Genomic DNA, 22297 nt, shown 5'->3' on the forward strand with positions numbered 1-22297 from the left:
CTCTCTCTCTCTCTCAAGCAGCAGCCAATGAGAGCGAAGCACTGTCAAACGTGTAAACGCTGCGTTCGTCGCTTCGACCACCACTGTCCCTGGATCGAGAATTGTGTGGGAGAGAGGAACCACCGCTGGTTCATCGTCTACCTGCTGGTGCAGCTGCTCGCTCTGCTGTGGGCTCTTCACATCGCTCTGTACGTCAGCTGAGCGCTGCTACCGTCTGCACTCGTTAAGATAAACGTCCTTATCTGGTCGAGTACTTGCAGCCTCAGTTTAATTTCTAATTATGAGCCAATAAAAAATTATCACAGGGTGACAGTTTTGGTAACACATCATTAAAGTGTAGATAATCTTTGTTTACATTTGGTAAACAGGGGCTCTAATGTGCAAATGCAAATTCCAAAGTTCAAGTGAACCATTTTAGAAATTGATCCTGCACGCTTTAAGTCAAAATACATGAAGTGCTATGAAGTATGTTGTAAATTGTAGGTTTAGCTATACACGCATCAACTAACTGGTGGGATTAAACCTCAATGAATAGAGCCAAAGAACAACTGTTAGGTACAACAGACATGAATGGCAAAGAATGAACTCTTTGGTAACCACTGCAGTTAAAGCTGTGTATACAAGTTTGTGTATAAAAAGCAAAACAAGTTGACCAAAGTGCTGCAAAATCCTTGATGTAAAGTTAGATATATTAATATAAAATGTTCAATACGTCTGGCTTTTGGACAGTTCAGCACATCCAAAACTTTAATGTTAAATGTGGAGGAACTGCTAATATTAAGAGTTTATGGGCTGCAATGCATATGATTGGTGGTGATGTGAATGATGGGTACATAGCTTGGCAAGACACTCAACTTTCCAGGCATTGTTCAGGACAAAGAACAACCCTGAAAATAAATGACCGCTTGTTGTATTTCTTCTTGACACTAGTGTGTGTGTTTCAGGTCTGGCCTCTCTCCCAGCAGCACATGGGAGGTGTGGTTCAGAGTGAACGGGTTCCTGTTGGCGGCGCTGGCCGTTATAGGTGTTTTCTCTGTGGTGGTGGTGCTGCTGCTGGGCTGCCACCTCTACCTGGTCTCCATCAACTGCACCACCTGGGAGTTCATGTCACGTCACAGGATCTCGTACCTGAAGAACTGCGGAAACGAGGAGAACCCTTTTGACCGAGGAATCTTCTGCAACCTGTGGGATTTCTTCTGCATCTGCAGGACGGTGATGTGGGAGCAAATGTACCACAAACACGTCATAAATTCTGTCTGACCTCGCTCAGACTAGACGGCACTACATCGTCTGCACAGGGGTCAGACACGACTTTCAGGGCAAGAGTTTTTCAAGTACAAACTAATTTTTCTACAAAAACCTCTTAACTATGCTAGCAGCGTGGCATTAGAGATGGTAATGTCGGTCCACCTCTTTGGTCCTGACTAAAATATCTTCAATAAACATGTTTACAGCCTGGTACAAAAAACAGATTTGGTCTCTATAGTTAAATTAGAGGGGGGTGAATTGTATATAACTCACCTGTTTGAATTATATCAAGGCTTTAAAGTTATCCATAAATAAGGGAATGGCTGCTTTCAGTGACAGGTGGGTCTCAACTCCCCCCAAGATCTACGTCTTTGCCCGTTTTTGGAGCATGTTTGTCGTGACAGGCTGCTGTCAGCTCAGGAGTCACTCACTGGACAGCAGTAGAGGAGGTGGTACCAGCATTTGGTTCAAGAGTAGCTCAGCCATCTTCACTAGCATTCAGAAAAAAACTAAACGAGCCGTGATGCCCACAGTGACACAGCAAAAAAAAAAGGAAGTGCAGTGATTTGAGTGAAAAAATGCGACTTTAAGATACAGCTGTGCCGTTTTCTCGAACACCACCCTGATGTTCACTGAAGTGGGTTTAAATTCATCTGGTTCAAACATTCACGCTGTCCTCAGGATGAATTGTAATCACTGTGGCCGTCCTCTGACTTTTCATAGAGCGCCACCATCAGGTTAAAGTCTATAACATATAGGACCAAATACCCACTAAACTTAATTCCCATCAGCCTCAGCTGTCCCTTTTGTTTAATGCCAATGATCAAATATTAGTACCATATGCTAACATACTAAACCAACATACGTTAGCATACGTCAGCATGTTAGCGTGCTAAGCAATGCTAGTGGCTCACAGAACCACTAGCATGACTAGTCTTGTTTTTCAAAATAATCCAAGCTTCTTTGTACGGGTGTTTGTCTCATGCTCTTGGTTTGTGTTGGCCTCTGTTGAACAGAATTATAATGAATTATTTTCTGGCTGTTTTGTTGAAAGAAAGACAAAAACCTCTCCATCTGATTGAAACATATTTTTCTCAGGTCTGATCACCACTTTTTATTCTGTAAACGTTTCTGTTGTCGCCCCGTGAGAGTGGCGACCCCACGTTATAACACTAATTGCCTTTATGTCTTGTGCCTTTGGTTTAATGTAACTTGTATATTAATGTAAGTAATTATTTTTACTGTTAAGTTAATTTAACGATGAGATGATCTTACCTAAGAGAGACAAATATTTTCCAAACATTTTTTACTGTATTTGTTCTGTTTGTATTTATTGACAACAAGAGTACATTAAAACACTGATGATATGCATGTTGTTATAGAGTACATCTGTACAGACATTCCTGGTCAGGATGCTTCACGTACACACATAAATACAGTATTGACACATAAATAACACAGTAATATTCAGCAGCATGAACTTAAAGTGCTACAGCAGCTAAATCAACGCCGGCCCGTTGTCCTGTTGTTGTCCTATTTGACTAATTCAGCTGAGGGTCTTATCCAAAGCAGGTAGAGGGTTCAGAATCTTCCTTGGGGACACGTGGCCTTGAATGGGCATACTGGCCTTTCAGGAGAAACTTGTAGCCTTCCTGTTTCAGGACAGGGGTCTGATTTGTTTAAAGAGTAACTTAACACCCAGTTTCGCCTTCACTGATTCAAAAATCCTTTCAAATTAAGAGCACCCAGCCACCCGCATCACAGCTCTGACAGATAACAGGAGTAAGAACTGACGGAAAAACACTTTACTGATTGTACCTATATAATATGTGACAATTAAACTTGAAACGTAATTTTCCCTCTACATACAGTATGGAAGTAAACAAAGGACAAAAAGACTACGAGAAATTCCTGCGAGGCAACATTTGAGAGCACTCAGGCACAGATCTGTCATGCCATGGATGCATTATAGGAATGAGATCTTAGCAATGTGTTCCCGCTGGGCCCATAGACTTTACATTAGGATGATGTTAATGCAAATAGATGACAGATTGACTCAGTATTTCTCTGGAAAAAGACAAATAAGTGCTGTTGCAATGAACACTAAAGAATGGGGCTAGATCGATTAAATGATTCTACATATCATTTACTTGCTCTTAGAAGTGGATTTAGTGTTAAGTTACTTTTTAAAGTACCCGGTCTAATTTTGATATATTGCCCAATAGTTCCCCCAGCTCTCCCCTACTCCTGATGTTTCTGAAACTCAGCTGGGAGTTTGAACGTAGGAAGGGAATACTGGGACTCAACAAAATCAGGGCATGGATCTTGAAGCTTTGTCCCTGCTGCCCCTCTTCTTCCTCTTCTTTTATTGCACTGACATCAGTAGTGCTCAGTATCACAGAATATGATTTGCTAAATTCAAAATACATATATTTTCTTACTATTATGGCTATATTAAATTCTCTATGGCTTCTTTTATACCGCTAGCAATTATTGTACAGGATTTCTAGTGTTCACAAGTTCACAACGGTGCCATGCACTTCTACCGTTATAACAGAAAACAGTTGGTCAGGAGGAGACTGATATGTGGATGCGTACGTCTTTGCTACAAGAGAATGACTTGACAAATACATGAAACATTTCCATGTTGGCTTTAACATCTTTTAAAAAAGGCTTATAACCAGAAATTGGGTTAGCTTGTTTTGTTTGTTTGGTCAAGGCAGTGGGCAAAGCCTGTCACAGTGATGCATAGAAACGGCAGCACATACTGTACCTCTGAGGGATAAATATTCTAAATAAATATAATAAGCAAAGGCCACAAAGCAAGCTGGATCTGTCTCCAACACACAGGATGCTTGAAGAGGCTACGACTGCTTATTGGTGACACCACAATCTGGAAGAATGAAGGATTTATGAGTTTATTAAAAATGACAATAATGTTTAAACTTTTAACACTTCAGTCAATTCATAGTTGATTCATGTACTGTTTATGACTGAAGTAGCAATAATTTCACTTCTTATATTATGACTTTACTAAAGGAGCCAGCTTGGCCAGTCTATCAGTTGGTCAACACAGCTGAAATTGTAAATTGTTCTTTTAGATGAACAGGTCATTCATTTGTCATTTAAAGAAAAGTGACCCAGACTTTTTTTACTTATTGACTGTTGATATGCTGACACTGATATATGTGCACTCAATACAATAGCTCTGCAGCAAATCCAAATTTGGTGAAGCTGATAATGTAAATAACTATTTGCTTTTTGAGTTAAGTGTATGTCTATGGCCCTTTCTTTAGGCTATTGATTTGAACCTTTTGTTGTTTAGGAAAATTTCTGTCAAGTGACTTTCAGTCAGTGTTGTTGACTGTGGCAATTCTATGTTCCTCTTTGTGCCACAGTAGTTTTCCTATGTCATATTATGTCGTCGTGATTTGTGAAACCTTTCCTCATACCACATTACATAATTATGCTCTGTTTGTGAGTGATGCACCAGCAACTGAGACAGACAACACTACACAAGTTGAACTGAGTCAGCATTATGTGTTAACTTTCAGAGAGGTGTGACAATCATCGTTTTTATGCAATTTTGAGGCAACATAAGGCAGCTTACAGGCATACAGAGTCCAGGCAGTCACTGTCTGAACTAATGGTGTATCAGATCCAAAGTTTGCAGAATTATGTAATCTAGCGAGAAGAAAAGTGGCCGAAATTATGACGTGAAAGGAGAAACACTGGATTAGCAATGGTCAATGGTCACATATAGGAGCTGACCAATACTGACTGAAAGCCAGAGAATTTCTTAACAAACTTTAACCTCAAATCAAATCAAACATTATCAGAGCTTTACGAAATGTACCGTACCGACTGGTACATAGCAAATTATCTAGTATTGGAGCATTGACAATAAACTATAAAGAGGAATAAAGACATGGAATGAAGTGGTGATAATGTTATAAACTCTTCAAGCATCCTCTATCAAAGTTGTTTCACCTGTTTGTACAAATTTCACCTGACCAAAACTCATAAATAAACTCTTGACAGCAGGAGCAGGTGAGGGTAGAGTTGTATTACTGCTTTAACAGTCTGAACAGCGCTCGACTCTCCACAGAGAATATAAAGGGCTACAATCACTTTCTTTGCTCTGTTAAAAACAAAAAAGATGCTGCCTGATGCTGTTATTTAATCGTCAATTGGATGACAGTGAGAACAGTCCGCAAAATCAGCCATGGGATCATGTGTAATATCCTGTTTGAGAATGACTGAGCTGCAGAAAATATCCAAGGGGTTTGTTCATTTGGTAGTACTATCAAGACCAGGGTGGGAAACTTTCTTTAAGGGGAAATCAAGTGAGATTTTTTACTGCACTAGAGGAGAATATGGAAGCTTGAAGGGTTGTTCCTTAATACAAATAGCTAAATGATTCCTGGGCCAGGAGGTCAGATTTCTGGATTTCAGAACTCACTTTCTAGCCTGTAACCGGTTTTTGAACAAACTAGCGCTCCAACTAACAAATCAATATGCTTATTTTCATCCTTGTTGAGAGTTAGATGAAAAGATCCATACCACTCTCATGTTTGTAGGAAATAACAGGAAACAGGGGAACAACTATCAGGGCCCAGGGACTATTACCTTTGGACAGAGCCAGGCTAGCTGTTTGCCCCTGTTTCCACTCTTTGTGCTGAGCCAAGGTAACCAGTTGCTAAGGGTAGTTTTATATTTACGTACAGATATCTTTCTCTCCTCTCGTTTCCCAACATGTTTTACTTTTCCTTTATTTTTGAATTAATCGATTCAGTCTACAAAATGTCAAAAAGTTTTAGAAGACGACCAATGGCCATTACAAGATACCACAGTCCAAAGTGAGATCGTAAAAAAGTGCTTATTGGCAGACCAAGTTGTAAAAATTATTCGTGTAAATGATACGAAACAGCAAAAGGAAGCAAATCCTCTCATCAGCAGATGTTTAGCATTTGTACTTGATAAAGGACTTCAATTGATTATGAAAATTACTGAATAATTTTATGCCTTTTGACTAAGGCAACTAGACTAAAAGTTTTAAAAAGTCTTACTGTTCACCTGTAGCTAAAGACTTGCTAAGACTCAGCAATTACTTACTCCTTTACTGTTTTAATTTAAAGGAGTATTAATAAAGTAGCTGGTTTCTTGAATTATTTTACTTGCCAGTGAGGGGGTTGACTGTATGTAAATGATGATGATTGGTTACCTGCCATGGTAGCCTCTGAAGTGGACAAACTACCCAGTCAAAAAACAAATGTACGTGTCTGGTGGTAATTTCCCACCCTGGTCTTTTCGTCGCGTCTTTCATCCATGCAAGGCGCAGAAGTCGAAGTCCGCGAAGGCTTCCTGCTGCTCGGCAGAGAGGCTGAAGGGCTTGGAGGGAGGCGACAGGACGGGCTGGAGTCGAGTGAACTCGCTGTCAAAGTTGCTGACATCCACTGACTCTTTGATTGACGGCAGGAATGGCGGTTTTACTTTCTTGGCCAGCAGGGCTTCCCAGTCGATGGTCTGAAAGGCAAGGTTCCAACAACAATGGTGAACAATGAAGTTATCATTTCATAATAAATCAGTATTAACTGCTGTCCACACTTTTGTAATTTGTACATATAATATGTCCAATCATTGCGGTCATAGGTAAATCATGAAAATAACAGTATTCAGTCACAAAGGTTTCAGTAATCAATAGTTTAGTGGAGAGACCCAAATTGTTTATCACAGCTTTGATGTGTCTTGGCAGAGCTTCAAGTGGGTTAGTAGCTGTTTATTTATTTAGAGAACATTTACCTCAAAGAATTTTTCTCCTTTGACCTCGTTTGCGTCTCTCTCTCCAGCTCCGAGCCTTTTCAGAGGATTCTTCTTCAACAGCTGTACACAGATGATGAAGCTTTGTTAAAGTTTTTATCAGAGAACTGTCTGTGTTTGACCTGATTCTTACTGATATGTGCAGACTTTACCAGAGAGTTTGTGGAAGTTTATCCATGTTCATTCTAAGTTTACAACAATCTGCTCTGACTGAATACTGAAAGGTGCCAGAGAAACTCCATTACCAGACATATTCCCTGGTTTCTCTATTGTAATGATTACAATCATCAACAATTTGTTTTATTAAACTTAAAATTAATAAGTAACTACCTTATCGCAGACCCATTAGGCTCTTAATGTATGTAGTACATGAGATTATAATATTAAACATCTTTCTGGTTGTGACAGCCTTTTTACCTGGATTAGTCTTAATGTTGAACCTTTTCAGCCATTAACAGTATTTTATATTCAAGATCCTTAGGTTTAGAAACATACCAATTATGTTGAATGCTGAATGAATGTGAAATGTGGTATAAAATGAGGCACGAATATCTCAATGAATTATAATAAAAACATGGCATCAAAGTGAAGTGAGACTGTGAGAGGCTTTTACCTTCTGGATGACAGACACAGCACCAGGAGGAAGAGATCCTGGATACTGCACATCATCATTGACAATGCTGTCAAACACCTCCTCCTCATCCTCACCAGGGAACGGAGACTAGTAGCAGGGCAGAGAGAGGTAGTGATTTAACTCTTTCATTCAGAGCTTTGGACATGGACTGACAAAAAACTGCTGAGAGAAAAATGCTGTATGTGACGGCACAACTTTAACTATCCACACAGAGAACTGAATATGTGTTAACAACCTCTCCCACAAGCATCTCATAGATGAGGACGCCCATCCCCCACCAGTCCACTGCTCGGGTGTAGTTGTCGTCTGTTAGGACCTCAGGAGCCAGAAACTCAGGAGTCCCACAGAAAGTCGAGGTCCGATCTCCGTGACCCATCCCTGCAGAAATAGTGACAAAAGAATCACCACGGATTGACTTAAGAAGAGTTTTGAGTTTGTTTTAAATTAAAAATCATAAGTATGAGTAACAGTGTATTCAGTTTACCTTCTTTACAAAGTCCAAAGTCTGTGATTTTCACAAATCCATCTGCATCCATCAGGAGGTTGTCCAGCTTCAGATCTCTGTGTAAAACACACAGTGCATGTAATTATACCTAGGGCTAGAGTACCTGTGCAGTAACATGACATCGCTTTGGCCATTATCACTTACCGATAGATGATTTTATTCAGATGCAGGAACTCTAAACCCAGCACGACACATGCTGAATAAAATCTGCACACAACAACAAAGGACTTTAAATTATGGATTAGAATATTAAATACAACCGCTGGAGGTTCTTTGATGTACCGTTAAATATATTAATTAAAATTCTCAAAGACATTACCAAGCCATTTTTCATTGGAAAATGTCTCTGTTACTGTATCTACTGGCTCTCTCTTTAGAGTGTGATGATCTTACAGTGTAAAATGCTAAAATATACATAACATTACACAAACATACCGTTTGCCAACAGCGGAGAGCCTTTCAACAACAGGAGGACATACTAACCTGGTCTGGGCCTCGGTGAAGACGTTATTGTGGATGTGGATCATAAGGTCGCCACCTGGTAGATACTCCATGACAAAGCAGACGTGGTCGCTGGTCTGGAAGCAGCCGTGGAGGTTCACCAAGAATGGATGTCTTGATGCGTTGATCATCTCAAAGATCCTCTTTTCACTCATAAGGCTGCAGAATAATGTCTCAGATTAACATGAGTTACTCTGAATTCAATATATTTCCTAGACTTGTACAACAAATTGCCACCTTTAGACCTCGACTGAATGTCTTGAATGTTGTATTGCTGTTTCTTGTAAAGTTTTAGCTCATATTGAGGAACCTTTACTCAGTACTTAGGTATGGGCTACTAGTAAACTGATAAAATGTGTTTGTTCTTCTATCTTAAAACTAATTTCAGTTTCAGCAGGCATTTGTCCTTATTTTGCTGTAATGGCTTCACTAATTTGTTGATGGAGAAATCAATAAAAGGTTCTTTATTCTGTTAAATAGGCTTTAATGAAGTAAAATGTGTTCGCAGTCAATAAAATAAACCCTCTGCCAAGGTAGACCGTTGGCGTTTGTTTAATTCTCTTTAATTTGAAGCACTCTAACTTTATTGAGAAAACTGCCAACGTTGGTTACTATTAAAGTTAAAAGGGTCCATTTTCCCAAATTACAGATAGACTTGTCTTCTACGTATCCCTCCTGTCGATGCCTGGCCTGCATACGTGTTTGTAGGTCTAGTTTAATGTAATTTAGATCTCTAAACGCTAACTCTTTAAAAGTCTTCATTCAAGACTTTTAAAGAGTTCAAGTCAATCATTCAAGTCATTTCACACACACCTGTCCACTTCATCACGAGTCACAATGTCTTTTTTCTTCAAGGCTTTGATGGCGTACAGTTTTCCTGTCTTCTTAAACTCTGCCAGCAAGACCTGAGCAGAAACATTCACAACATACTGAGGACAAACACAAGAGAACGTTTTGATCAAGCATGACAAACTTTTAAACTGTTACCTTCCCAAAATGTCCTCTGCCCAAAACTGAGATATATTTGTAATCCTCCAACTGCATCCTTGTGAAAAAAGACAAACATAGAAAATAAAAGCCATGCTCCATTCTTAACTTTTTACTTTTCCAGTATTTGAGATAAGAAGTGTATGTGTGTACTTCAGAGCAGATACTGGCTGATCTTCACTTCCTTCTGTGTTGTTTATGGATGACTGCAAATAGAGACAAAGTTTGGGGCATTTTATCATTCAGTTCCAACTACGATTCACAAAACACATCCCAACATCAATAGGTCTGTTGTCTTCTTTTCTACCTGCTCACTGCATTTACTACTGCCATTGTCAAAGACAGCATCGCTCGAATGGAGTTTTCAAGAAGTTTCTTAAAATGAAACAATTATTTAGTTCCTGAATCTGAATCCACCATATAAATGGAGTTCCAGCAATATGTCATTGTGTAATCTGGTGGATGATAAAAAGCTCTATGTAGTGTGTTTATATTTTATCGAGAAATTAATAAAACACAGTGAGTACAATCATTTTCATTATAAACATAAAATAACATCAAATATAAAATTCTTAAAGGTTATATATGGGATTTAAAACATTAATAAAGAATCAAACAACTATTTTCTATGTAAAGATAATTGACAATGACATCGCACCTCTTGCCTGTCTTGCTATCACAGTCTCTCTGTGCTTTATTTACAAAGCCGGCCTCACACGCATGTTCGTGCAAAGGTAAAATCATTGTTTTTGTCTATGAAGTCTCGTCACGTGTGACAGTGATATTACGTCTGTTTCTGGTAAAACAAAAGTTTAGCTCTGTGGGGATCCTTTTCATAATGTTGTCAGATACTTAGAAAAACAATCTGAGCCTGTAACATGGCAGCCAGAGCATTTTCTCATCTGACTCTGTGAATGAATAGTTTATTTGTACCAAACCATTGTTGGTGTTTGTTGGAAAGACTGTGAAAAGACTAATATTTTATTTCTTGTATTTCATCGTTTTGGTCTGAGATGCTGGTGGTCTACTGTGACATCTAGTGAAAATATGAAAATATACTTATATTTCCTATATATAACCTTTAAGGACACACAAGCGTTTGGTTGTAAAATAAGTCATATAAATAATGGAAAATTCAAGAAACATTTATGTTTTAAGCTATAGACATTGGCATTTAGCTCAAAGCACCACTGTGCTTAAGTACAGCATCACCAAGCTGTTAGTGTTCAGACTCTTGTTATTATATTGCTTATAATGATGTCCTTTATTTCAGGTTTATCAATAATCATTTACCACTTTTTCTTGCAGTGCAGGCACAGATGAGGTTTTGTGTGCTGTAGTGATGACAGTGGAGGTGTTGTCTCCCTGGTCGAGGCTGGTCGGGGAGGGCTGATCTTCAGTTATGCTGAGTCTGATTACGGGAGCTTCGCTGTAGATGTACAAAGACAACACAAAAAAATTGCTATTGTTCAGCTTCAACCTGAACTGTCATGGAGCCTCAACTTGATTCCAACAAACTAAAAACTGTGTTGGCCCAAGTGTTGGTCTGAAGGTCTGACATCTGGGATGTTCACCTGCTAAACAGTAAGGCTTTGTGAGAAAATAAAACCCAAAAGCCAAACAATAAAGAGGAGGTTTACACCACGGCTTTTAATGTGAATGTTTCTGACGAACTGCAGGATAAAGCGTTCCTTTATAGGTTTAGAAAACTCTCGTACTTCTTAAGCTAAACAAACTATTCAAAACCCTCTTGGATTAATGCATTGTCAAAAAGATAAAAACAGGGCTTTTTTTCTGAGCTCATGAAAACAACATTTTAGAGATACGTGGTTCTCACAGGACATTGACTCTACAAACACACGATGATCTTATACAAAATGATCCATTGCTGTAAATTAAACTACCTGAAAGTATATAAGGTGGTTCAATTTAGCTCAACCTTAAACATCTACAGCAGTAAACATTATTGGTGCAGTAATATCGATTGAAAAAACACCATATATAATGCTTAGATTATTTCAGACCTTGGCAGTGGAGTGGTGGTTTGAGGCTCTTTCTCAGCTGGACGTGAGGTGTTGTTGGCCACTAGGTCAGGGCTCGTAGAGAGGGACGAGCTGAATGTGGTGAAGGAGCTGTAGCGAGGGAGGATGTTCATCATCAAATGACCCCACGTGGCAAAATTCATGTTCATCTGAGCTGCTCTAAGGAAGTTCTTCCCTGAGGAAGAAAAGAAACGTACATTTAAAAAATCAACTAACAAAAATATTAAAGAAAGTGAGGAATTTAAATACTGACATGGTTTATAGCACCAAGTTACACTGCAGGAACAGAAACAACAAATGAAATCTGTATCTGTATACAGCCTGTATGTCTGACCTCTCTCTTTAGTGAAGATACAACGCTGACGTCTCAGTCTCGGCTGCCGCTCAACAATAGTGTCAATGAATCGAAGCTATAAAGTCAAGAACAGCAGAATTATTTTTGGCACATTTACTTGTGTTTATGGCTAGATTGAGAGTTTCTGAACATTTTATATTTACAATTTGTTAAATAACAAATGTGATTCTACCATTCCTTACATTAAGAACATTTAAAGGTCCAGTGTGTAACTTTTAGGAGGATCTATTGTTTTTATTATTGTATAGTCACCTGAAAAGTTTTTATCTACAGAGTTAGCGGGTCCTCTTCTATGGAGTGTGCAATGTTGAACTGCCATGTTTCTACAGTAGCCCAGAACGGACAGACTAAACACTGGCTTTAGATACCTTTTGCGTGTTTTGTGGCCACCATAGTTTGTTCTACATGCTTGGAAAGCTGAGCTGTATTCAGCTGGTTGCAATCTGCACCTCTGTTGCTAGATGCCACTAAATCGTACACACTGGACCTTTAAGGGTGGCAAAGAGTAAGACATTAAAGATTACAAAAAAGAATAAAGTAGGAAAGAAAATGTTTCTTTGTCCTATTTAGCCGATTGCTGTTATATTTATCATGATAGCTGCTGGTCAATTTGACAACAAACCAGCAGTTTTTCATTCTTTCCTATGTCATTTGAATAATTCCATCTCCAGACATTTAATACCTTGAACTTATGAAATATATTTTTCATACTTTGAGAATTTCTCTATTAGGTTCATTTCGTCAGTTCATCAACAGAGTTATTCCTCCCCAGAAATAGGATTAACACAAAAGCTTGACTAAACATTACAGGCCCTTTCCTACCATGCACCAGGCAGGTAATGTGTGTACCTTGGCGTAGAGTAGGCCCTGTGGCTCCAGACTAAACTCCTGGTTATGGTTTTGATTGTCCATCATCTCCTCTAGTCGCAGGAACCTGACTGCACACATCACCCTCCGGTCCCGCCAGAAGACACTGACCTCCAGCTCTCGAGACTATCAGCAATTTGACAGAAGAAGCACACAATCAACTAACACAAGCAATAACTGACACATGTATAATTAGCCAAAACAGAATTTGACTGAAGGTCTGACTTTAATTCATGCTGTGGACGATAAACCTGAGTTGTGTGTAAAAAATCTATTTAATTGTGATGATTTCAGCTGGAATTCAGTACATTTTTTGTCTTTTTGATAATGTTATGCTCATTATATTTCTAACTGATTTACAAAAGGTTCCCAAATTCAAAATCAAGCATGAAAAACAAACAAACAAAAAGAGCCTTTGAATGTTTTGTTCCAATCAGGGGGAATAATAAAGTAGGATCTGAAATGGATCACCTGATATATTTCTCTGATTTTAAAGTCTGAATTGACTTTTAATTGAATGAAACCCCATGCTAGTACTTACTTCTCTCAAATCTTCAAACAAACAAACAACAAAAAAAACCTTAGAATAACTTTTATAAGTTATTATAATAATAATAATAACTTATTATAAGACTGAACATTTCTGTGTAATATTTGATTGAGATTGTGTGATGAATAGAAATCTGCCGGTCATAGGAAGACACCTGTTGGTCACACACAGAATTACAACAATAATAAACCAGTGCAGTATTGCTGCTATGAACAACTGGGCAGAGAGTGGGTGTATGAACAGAAGAGGGAAAGTAATCATATGTTTTATTTAAGTAAAACTAACAACACCACATTGTTCAGATCCTCCTGTACAAGTTAAAATACTGCATTCAAAATAACTTATTATAACTCAACTAAACTTACTGTACTTAGTGAAAGTATCATCAGGATACTGCACTTTAGTATTAAAGGTAAAAGTGCTGATTATGCATAATGGCCTTTTCAGAGTGTTTTATTCTGTTTATACTGTAGATGATTTATAATAAACATTTAAGTTGAATTCTTTAATTTCTCTTTTTGTTGCGATATACCAAGGGACTTTCAAAGAATGTAATCATTGTAATAAAACTTAGAAGCCTTGACTGTCCAAGTGAGTTACCAATTAACTAAATAAATAAATACAATTATCTGCAAAAAAAAACCATGTAAATATAACTGTCAAGTAAATGTTGTAGAGTAAAAAAACAAACCAATATTTACCTCTGAAACTTAGTGGAGTAGGAGTATAAAGTAGTATAAAGTCAGTAATTCTAAAACTCTATTGTTCCTTACATTTTTGGCTTTTTTTTAAGTGCTACTTTCTTTTTAAATGTAGGTCTTCATATGCTGAGTGTCTGTCCTGCATGGTGCCCTTGTAAGGTCCTGTGATTGCTGTATTATATGTGTCAGCACGTACAGCGTTACTACAGGCTGTAAGCTGCTGATGCTGTTTGTATCTGCACCAGTGTCACAGAGGCCAAGTCCTGCACATTCATCATACAAGGAGAACATATTGTCTTCAACTTACTGTAATTCAACTTACTTCAAACAGGGAAGTAAATACACAGGAAAGACTGCTCAGACGTGAGTGTTGTGGATCAGAATTAACATGAAAAATGACTCACAATCACTGGAAGCTTGCCTTCAGTAATATAAAGGGAGTTTAAATGATGGGAAATCTGTGGTGAAGCTATTGTTTAAGTTTCTACATAACCAACTTGCCACCACAATTTACAGGAAAATACCGACTGCAATTTTTTTTTTTGCATTTGTTGTTTATTGGTGTCAATCAGCAAATAAGATAAAAATATTCACTTTTCAAATAATGTCCCAGATGTTATTAGAATTTTGGAGAAATTAGATTAATCTCATGTCATGTTAACTACTCCACTCACCTGCAAGTGTTCATAAGCAGTTTATTTTTTTCATACCAGCTATCCAGGAGTATTACAGAAACCAGGATACTGTGTCATCTTAACCCCTGATCCAAGTCTCTGATGATTGCCTGCCATGTTTGCAGAAGCACTGTCCGCTTGCTCCTCGAAGTTTGTCAATAAAACTAAAGATATAATGATTAACAAAGCCATCTAAACTCAAAAAGTCCAATGAAGCTGGCTCAAGAGTCATTCTGTTTGCTGAAGAAGACTGTGAGATGAAGTGTAAAGGTTCCAAAAATCTAGTAAGTGTACTTTTAAGCTTGGATTATCTTGTCACACACAGTTCACTGTTCCTTCAAGAGTGAACTTCCACGCTCAGAAGATACTGTGATAAATAATATAAGGAAGATCGAATTGTTGCTTTCATTTTTCATTATGGCCACAAACCAAACTGCTGAGTCCACTCACATGACAGATGAGTGTTTATGGTGTCAAAGTCCGAACTGAAACAGATGCCCAAAATCCTGGATCATGTTTGAAGCATGTTCAAAGGGAGGTGAATAACCGGCTTTCTCCATGTTTCATGTCAATGTCAAACGCTCAGTAGGATCAAAAGCAAGGTAATGGTATACCAGTGTTCTACTAGTGTAAACATACTCACTAACCCACCACTGACTGGACTCACCCGCTCCAGCTGGATGCAGAACATCTGATCCCAGCTCAGCCTGTTAACGGCTGCCCAGCGTGTTCGGCCGACAACTCTGGTGTCCAGTCTGAGCACCGCGCTGATCTCCACTGAGGGACAGAGAATGATGTGTCACTAAAACCAACAACAGTCCCTTCTCACTGTCACTGTGTTTACATCAAGTGTTTATAACTGGATTACAGCAATAGTCTGATTATTACAACTATCAACTCAACTCATTAACCAGTTGAGTTCTGATCATCAAAAACTGATTTACTTGTTAGCTTCCACAATATGTGCACTGTCGTCTTGTTTCCTTTAGTGTTTTTTTGTCACTACATTTTTAAACTATGAAAATATATAGTTAAAACTAAATGTCTTTTTCAAGACTAAATTGAGTATAAGAATGACAACAACATCAGACAAAATATTAAAGCACCAATACAAAAACATAAAAGATCTTAATAATAATAATAGCTTGTGGCAGAGTGGACAGATAATGGCCACTTTAGACCAGAAACCCTTCCCAACAAGTTGGTAGACTCTGAACTCTGACATGTTACCAAATGAAGCTGCTAACATGTTACAACTAAGAGCACCAGCTTAATATAAAAGTAGTGTGGGTCACCTCAGCCTGAATCAAAGCTGTACCTTTAATCCGTTTAATGGCCTGTTATTCCCACCGAGCCATACAGGAAAACTCAACAGTGAATGAGTCATTCTCTTACGTTCAAAGCCGCAGACTTACAATCAGTTTATAACTGTTTATCATTTGTCTTCTCTGTTCTGGAAATAGCAAGTAAATGCCATGCCATTTAGTGAATGACTTTTTGAGATGACATCCAGCCAACATCCTAAAGGATATCATTTAATAAAATGCAATAAGCACACCGATAAAAATTTAGATTAATCCTTGTACAAGTAGTTCATACTTTAAAAGAAGCACGTTTCAATTTCATGAACAACTGTAAATCCATGTAAACAAAATAACTGTTTATATATCATGACCCTACAACTCGCATTTTAGTGTTCTTTATTTAAACTGTTATTATATTATTATTCGTATTGTTACTCTTTGTTGCTGCAAGAATTCAATTATAATTGAATGATCGATCACATTTCATCCAACTATATCTTCACTCGGGGAAGGAGCTGAGAAACAAGCTAAACGTTTGGCAAAAACAGTCAAATGGAAAAAACTCAAACTAAATGCTTTCAAATGCAAAATGTCTGCTTACCAGAGGGTCCATCTGTCCTGTTAGCAGCCGGTGAACAATCCTCAATGGGACTCGGATGGTTTTCCTGCTCTGGGTTTGTCAGAGGATTCAGTAAATCCTCACATCCAAGAAGCCTGACTTCAAGTTTGCCTGAAAAAACAATGAACTTTCATTTAGACTTAAAAAATACTGAATATTCAACTCTCAACAAGAGCATCTACTAAATCAAATGAGACTGCTTAGTTTAAAAGTAACCACACACTAGTTGGAAGTGATTTGAACACTGTTACTTAATATACTTACTAAACACTTCAACCCTCCAGTGGGTAATGCTAATGAATCTCAGTTCAAGACAGTTGACTAAAGTGAACGCAGCATTTCAAAATAAAACCATTCATTTGTCAGCATGAATAAATCTCTCAGACTGAAGCCTTTAATCAGTGCTGTCTGGAGCTGCACACTGAGCATTCACATCCTGATTTTCTTCATTTCACTGTAGTGCTAACAGCTGTGGAGCAGAAATCACCCAGAGTGTTTTCACCGCTCTGAGACTCGCTCTCATTATTCGCTGCCAAAAGAGCGACTCCAGGATTTGTCTCCTCATTACATCATCAAACGGCTTTTTTTTGCCCTTTTTTGCCTTGTGCAGGGAGAGACTGGCTTACAACTGAACCGTCCAAAACCAACAGATTACATGTCCTGATTATCTACTGCCAGAGGTCAGCGTATGGTAAACCATGTTCAAACATTGGCTGCCCATTATACTACTAAGAATGGCTGCATATTTGAGTCAGCACTTTCAATGTAAACTGGCGCTGTCCAGAATCCACAATCTACAAATCGGGCTGAAAATGACAGAAAATGCTCAGTTCATTCGCAGTGATAAGTACCAGTCAAGGAGGCAGGTCTGATAGAGAAGATGGACGGGGAGGTGGACAGGGGACAACCCGGTCTGGAGTTCTGGGGAGACACAGTTCCCTCTGAGGGCTCGACCGCACCTTCAGGCTGCTGTAAAGGCTCCTGGTTGTTTTCCTTTGGGAATTTCTCCAGGGACATTCGCAGAAGATCCAGCTTCTGGGAGGACTCCTGCACCCGGGACTGAGCCTGATGGGAAGATAAACAATGTGTTGTTATGTTTGGTCTTTTTAAACATAGTGCCGTCGGTATTTTGGGATACAGTTATTGTTGCTCCACTTTGAAAAATAAACATATTTTCAGACTTTACAGGATTTAACTAGGTTTTCCTTTTATTTTGTGCTTTATCAGATTTTAGCTAATCAGTGTCCTTTGGCACGGCGAAGGTGCTGCTCTGACGAAAACTAAACTAAGAATCGGAACATGAAACTTTATTTTCATTGCATATTTTATGTTTTCAATCAACCGTTAAAGGACCATACTGTAGCTGTGATGTTGGATGTATTAAGCCATTTAATACAAATCATGAACACTTTATTTGACAGGTTTCCATTCATTTCTACGTGACATAAAAATAAAATGGCAGTGGATACCTCCTTGAGTCGTTTAACCTATCACAGGGAATTTTAAAGTTACAGAATAATATCGATGTGAGGCAACCAGGAGGGGGGACTTTTCAAATTAGTTTAAACTTAAACATCACCAAACAAAAACAATACTTAAAAAGCAATGTAGACTTGATTACACAACTGAAACAAGTCTCAAGAGTGCTGCCAAATGATTTGTATATTCTACGGAAATGAAGGGAAACCAGGAGAAAATGATCCAGGATACACTGGAAAATGCTCACAATTACCAGTCCTAGTACAGCGATAAGTTTACATGATATGCAGGGGGCTTGTAGGTCCTTAGACGTTCTTTATAAATGCATTCTCTATGTAGCCCAAATTTTGTCTGTCACTGCATAAGATGGTTACCCCTATTTTAGCTGCTGACCATCAATCTGGTTGCATTGGAGGGTTGTAATAATCTAAAGGCTGTTTGAGAGGCTTTTCCTCCCTGACAATAATTCAATTCTTAGGAAACATCTACAAATAGTATATACATTTTTTCCAAAACCGGGTACCAATAATAAACCATAATTTTACACATAGAATGTGCACATATAGCATCCTGGCTGCCCTGAACTCAAGCTATTTTAGTTCCTACCTCAGCCAGAGCCTTCTGGTCCAGCGATGAGATTCCCTCCAGCTGCTTTACCACATCTTTGGCCAGCACCAATGCATCTGTCTCTCTCTGCATGTAGTGCTGCAACTCAGCCAAACGAGCATCCACAAGACTAACAGCGACCGGAGAGCTCTCTGAGAGGGAGACGGAGAGAGAGAGTATTTCAGTATGAAGGGATTCATTTCAAACAAGAAATACATCCTCAGAGATCCTCACTGAAACTCTTTTCATTCCTGCAATCAATATTTATAAAAGTGAAGTGAGCCTTTTTCTCTAAAATGTCACTGTGCTGCAGGCAAAGGTCCTAACGTCATATTTTTTATGTTCCTAGAATTTAGCTGACACTTAACTGAAACTAAGAAAGCTCTAAAAGGCAGGATAAAAAGTGACTGGGAGAGAAATCCTTCACCTGTTGCTAAGTTAATATAAGGAGACAAGAACTGGAGAAAAAAAGCAGTAAGATAAAATGTGGCACTTTAAACTGAAATAATCATTTTTTTCTCTTGCTGCTTGGGGCTTTGGTAACACTGACTTATAGTGTCTAGTTTCTAAAATCTAAATTTTGATCCATTCATCATTACTTTTCTGAACAGCTTGAGTGATTCTCCAAAAACGTACTACTGCTTCTCAACATGGGCAAATACAGCAGTTATTGAATCTCTAGTTTGATCAGAAATGTAATATTTTTCCAACATACAGATTGAAAATTGTGAACAAAGCAGTTTGTGCATGTATAACATGTCCTAATGTATTAACATTTGCTTTGTCACAATTAGCTGACACTTGGACAGACAGTAAATTAAACAGCCTACAATAGTAGAGAGGATTCCTGGCAGATCACAACATTACAATCAATGAGAGGAAAGGAGGTCAGGGGTCAGGGAAAGGAAATATGAGCTGAGGAAACAAGGTACAGAGTAACTTGTCTCGTATTTCATGCTCTTTTACTTCCAAGCCAGATCATTTTGTAAGTGTTAGTTTTAGATTTTTCAAATGGCCCACATCTCCACTTTAGAATTAAAAGTCACATTTACTCTCTGTCCCCATTAATGCTGTCAGAGTGGTTTCACTTTCCAGATTATACAAATAACACCCACAAAAAACATGAGAGTTGGCAGGAAGCACGGTTCAACCAAAATGGGTTTTTGATACCAGCACCAGATATTTCTGAACTGAAGTCTCGAACAGACAGTATTTTCTACTGTTACTCTCTGAACTTTACCTTTTTTACACCAAACGACTGCGCTGTTTTCCACAGGAATTGCTTTTGAAACATCATCTAGATTGTTACAGCATGTCAACCCAAATCTCTTCAATGAGAGGGAGGTTCTGGCATACATTACTGCCTTTAATTGAACTGAATCATTCATAGAAACTTAACATTTTGACCCACACATCTGGATTAAGAACAGCATTAAAGAAACAAGATAAAGAGTGGCCATGATTGCAAACGTGCCTGAGAAACATTAATAAAAAAGTGTGATAACAGGAACTATTTCACAAAGCATTCATACCATAATTCCTCTTTTGACTATACTTCTCAACCTAAACATTTGTAATGGTTCAATTATAGATTTGCACTTTTAAGGTTAAAAAGCCTTCAAGGTTTTCAAGGCAAAAATGGCCTTACAGTTGCATTATTCCAAGATGATGTTATCTATTATGTTTCACGTTTAATGAGCCAGCTAACTCATCTACATTTAGAAAGTCTGACTGATACAAACAACCATAAATTGTGTCACAGATGTGTTGATGTTGTTGCTAGGTGACAGAATTTGATCACTGTATGATTTCCTGCCTCTTTTGAGCCAGTTTAAATACTAGAAGACGCTTGGAGGCTGGTAATGCCCCTAATGTTACAGAAAGAAGGCATATAAAGCAATAAAACTAATTATAACAATTTGTGTATATACAAATTGCTCTTCTTGACATCCAGTGACCCTCTAAAGGGGTCTTGGCACAGGACTCTGACCTCCATGTGTTGAGCTGTCATGGTTGCCGCCACCATCACCGCCAACACCACTGCCGCCACTGCTGCTGCCAGCCTGGGTGACTTTGATAATCTGCAGTCGGATCAGCTCGATCTTGGAGCGGCTATCCTGCAGCATCTGCTGAGCTGTGGACAACATCTGATCCTGGATAACGACATCACATCAAGAAACAACAAGCCCCACTTCATCACCACGCTTTTCCCCTGACAGGTCAGCTGGGATGGGACTGCATTCGTAAACAACACACTCACTGTACACAGCCATGATTTATCATAACAAGTGGCAGAACATGAGGAAATCACCAGCGACAGTGCTGCGCGTTCGGCTCATTTCCGTACAGGACAAAAACAAGTGCCAAAGAAGAGATGGAATAAGTGAGAACAACGTGTTCAAATCAGGTGGAAACAGTATGACTCTGCACTTCACTAACCTCAGGGTGATGCTCTCGCTCCTTGCTGAATAAGGACTAATTTGTCATCCTCTGTGGAGGTGGAGGGGGGACTTCTCGGGTTGCGCCTCTCCACCTTCACTATCCTTGAAACACAAGTCGCCTGATGTTATGGTGCGTTCACACACACACACACACACACACACACACACACACTCTGACTGAGGGCTCTTCTGGTGCAGCTCTACATCTTGAGACCAGGATCACACAGCTTGTCCTCCTTTTTGTTTTTGCCTCCTTGCAGACTCCTCTGCAACATCCCCTTCCCACTGCATCCTCATCCTTCGCTCTGTAACCAAATCCCTCTCTCTCTCTCCCTCTCTCTCTCTTTCTCTCTCTGTCTCTTTTAGGGGGGTTTCTCTATGCAGGGGGACGGCAGAGTTCCTCTCCCGTGCCAGCACTGCTGCTGCTGCTAGTCTGACAGTGCTGATTGCCTGCTCTAGGCTCGGCATTGGACGCTGCATGACCACATGTTCATGTGCTGTCACCAACCACAAGACAAACACAGAGCTGCTGCTGCTGCTCTCTTCGGGACAAGGCAGAGACCAGCCTGCAGTTTAGGAGATTTGTTCAACCTACTCTGACAAGACGGGGGTGTGAGATACATTAATAACCGTACTGATAGTAGTCAACATACATCCAGGGGGTGGGAAATGAAGGAGCAGCAGTTGGTGTACTGAACATGATCCTGAGCATTCATACTAGGTTTACTGATTGGTTTGTGAATGTTTCCAACCCTGCATGTACACTTCTTGTCTACATACACACAACTAAGGTTGTTGTTGTTGTTGTTGTTGTTGTTGCTCTTCTCAGCTGTCTGTTGCCCTGTTAAATGATAGTGGAGACAGGCGGGCTCAAGTTGACAGGCGACTGAAAACCAACAATGTATCAGTTACATGTAGACATGAAAGGACACATTTAAATAGACTCGCCACACACTTGAGTGAC

At 39.0% G+C, this 22297-nt stretch overlaps 2 protein-coding genes across 2 annotated transcripts in view; one reads left to right on the top strand and one right to left on the bottom strand.

Annotated features, from left to right (window-relative positions):
* Positions 1–2616, top strand: part of LOC118325797 (probable palmitoyltransferase ZDHHC12) — a gene marked incomplete in the record, with an annotated part of 4262 nt that extends 1646 nt beyond the window's left edge. The window contains 2 exon segments of the mRNA XM_035658624.1: positions 19–188; positions 945–2616. Of these exon segments, the coding sequence (XP_035514517.1) occupies positions 19–188; positions 945–1260 (486 nt within the window).
* Positions 2577–22230, bottom strand: LOC118325796 (serine/threonine-protein kinase N2-like). Its single transcript, XM_035658623.1, has 20 exons — positions 21332–22230; positions 20883–21045; positions 18893–19044; positions 17659–17872; positions 16790–16918; positions 15552–15661; positions 12942–13085; positions 12072–12147; positions 11720–11912; positions 10989–11124; positions 9849–9901; positions 9696–9753; positions 9522–9613; positions 8691–8867; positions 8352–8414; positions 8187–8263; positions 7938–8080; positions 7682–7789; positions 7051–7131; positions 2577–6774 (listed from the first exon to the last, which is right to left on the bottom strand). The coding sequence occupies exons 2-20, from the start codon at positions 21037–21039 to the stop codon at positions 6571–6573; spliced, it is 2367 nt and encodes a 788-aa protein (XP_035514516.1). The 5' UTR covers positions 21040–21045; positions 21332–22230; the 3' UTR covers positions 2577–6570.
* Positions 22231–22297: the final 67 nt, after the last annotated feature.

Source organism: Morone saxatilis, unplaced genomic scaffold (assembly GCF_004916995.1).
Source record: "Morone saxatilis isolate NCDOM2014 unplaced genomic scaffold, NCSU_SB_2.0 Contig16, whole genome shotgun sequence".
NCBI classification, from domain to species: Eukaryota; Metazoa; Chordata; class Actinopteri; family Moronidae; genus Morone; species Morone saxatilis.

Excerpts from the sequence above, each read along its gene's own strand:
- LOC118325796 (XM_035658623.1), bottom strand. The coding sequence starts at position 21,039 with ATGTTGTCCACAGCTCAGCAGATGCTGCAGGATAGCCGCTCCAAGATC. Across the intron at positions 8,415-8,690 it reads TTCACCGAGGCCCAGACCAG|ATTTTATTCAGCATGTGTCG; the intron begins GTTAGTATGTCC and ends TGTTGTGTGCAG. Across the intron at positions 8,081-8,186 it reads CTTTGGACTTTGTAAAGAAG|GGATGGGTCACGGAGATCGG; the intron begins GTAAACTGAATA and ends CTATTTCTGCAG.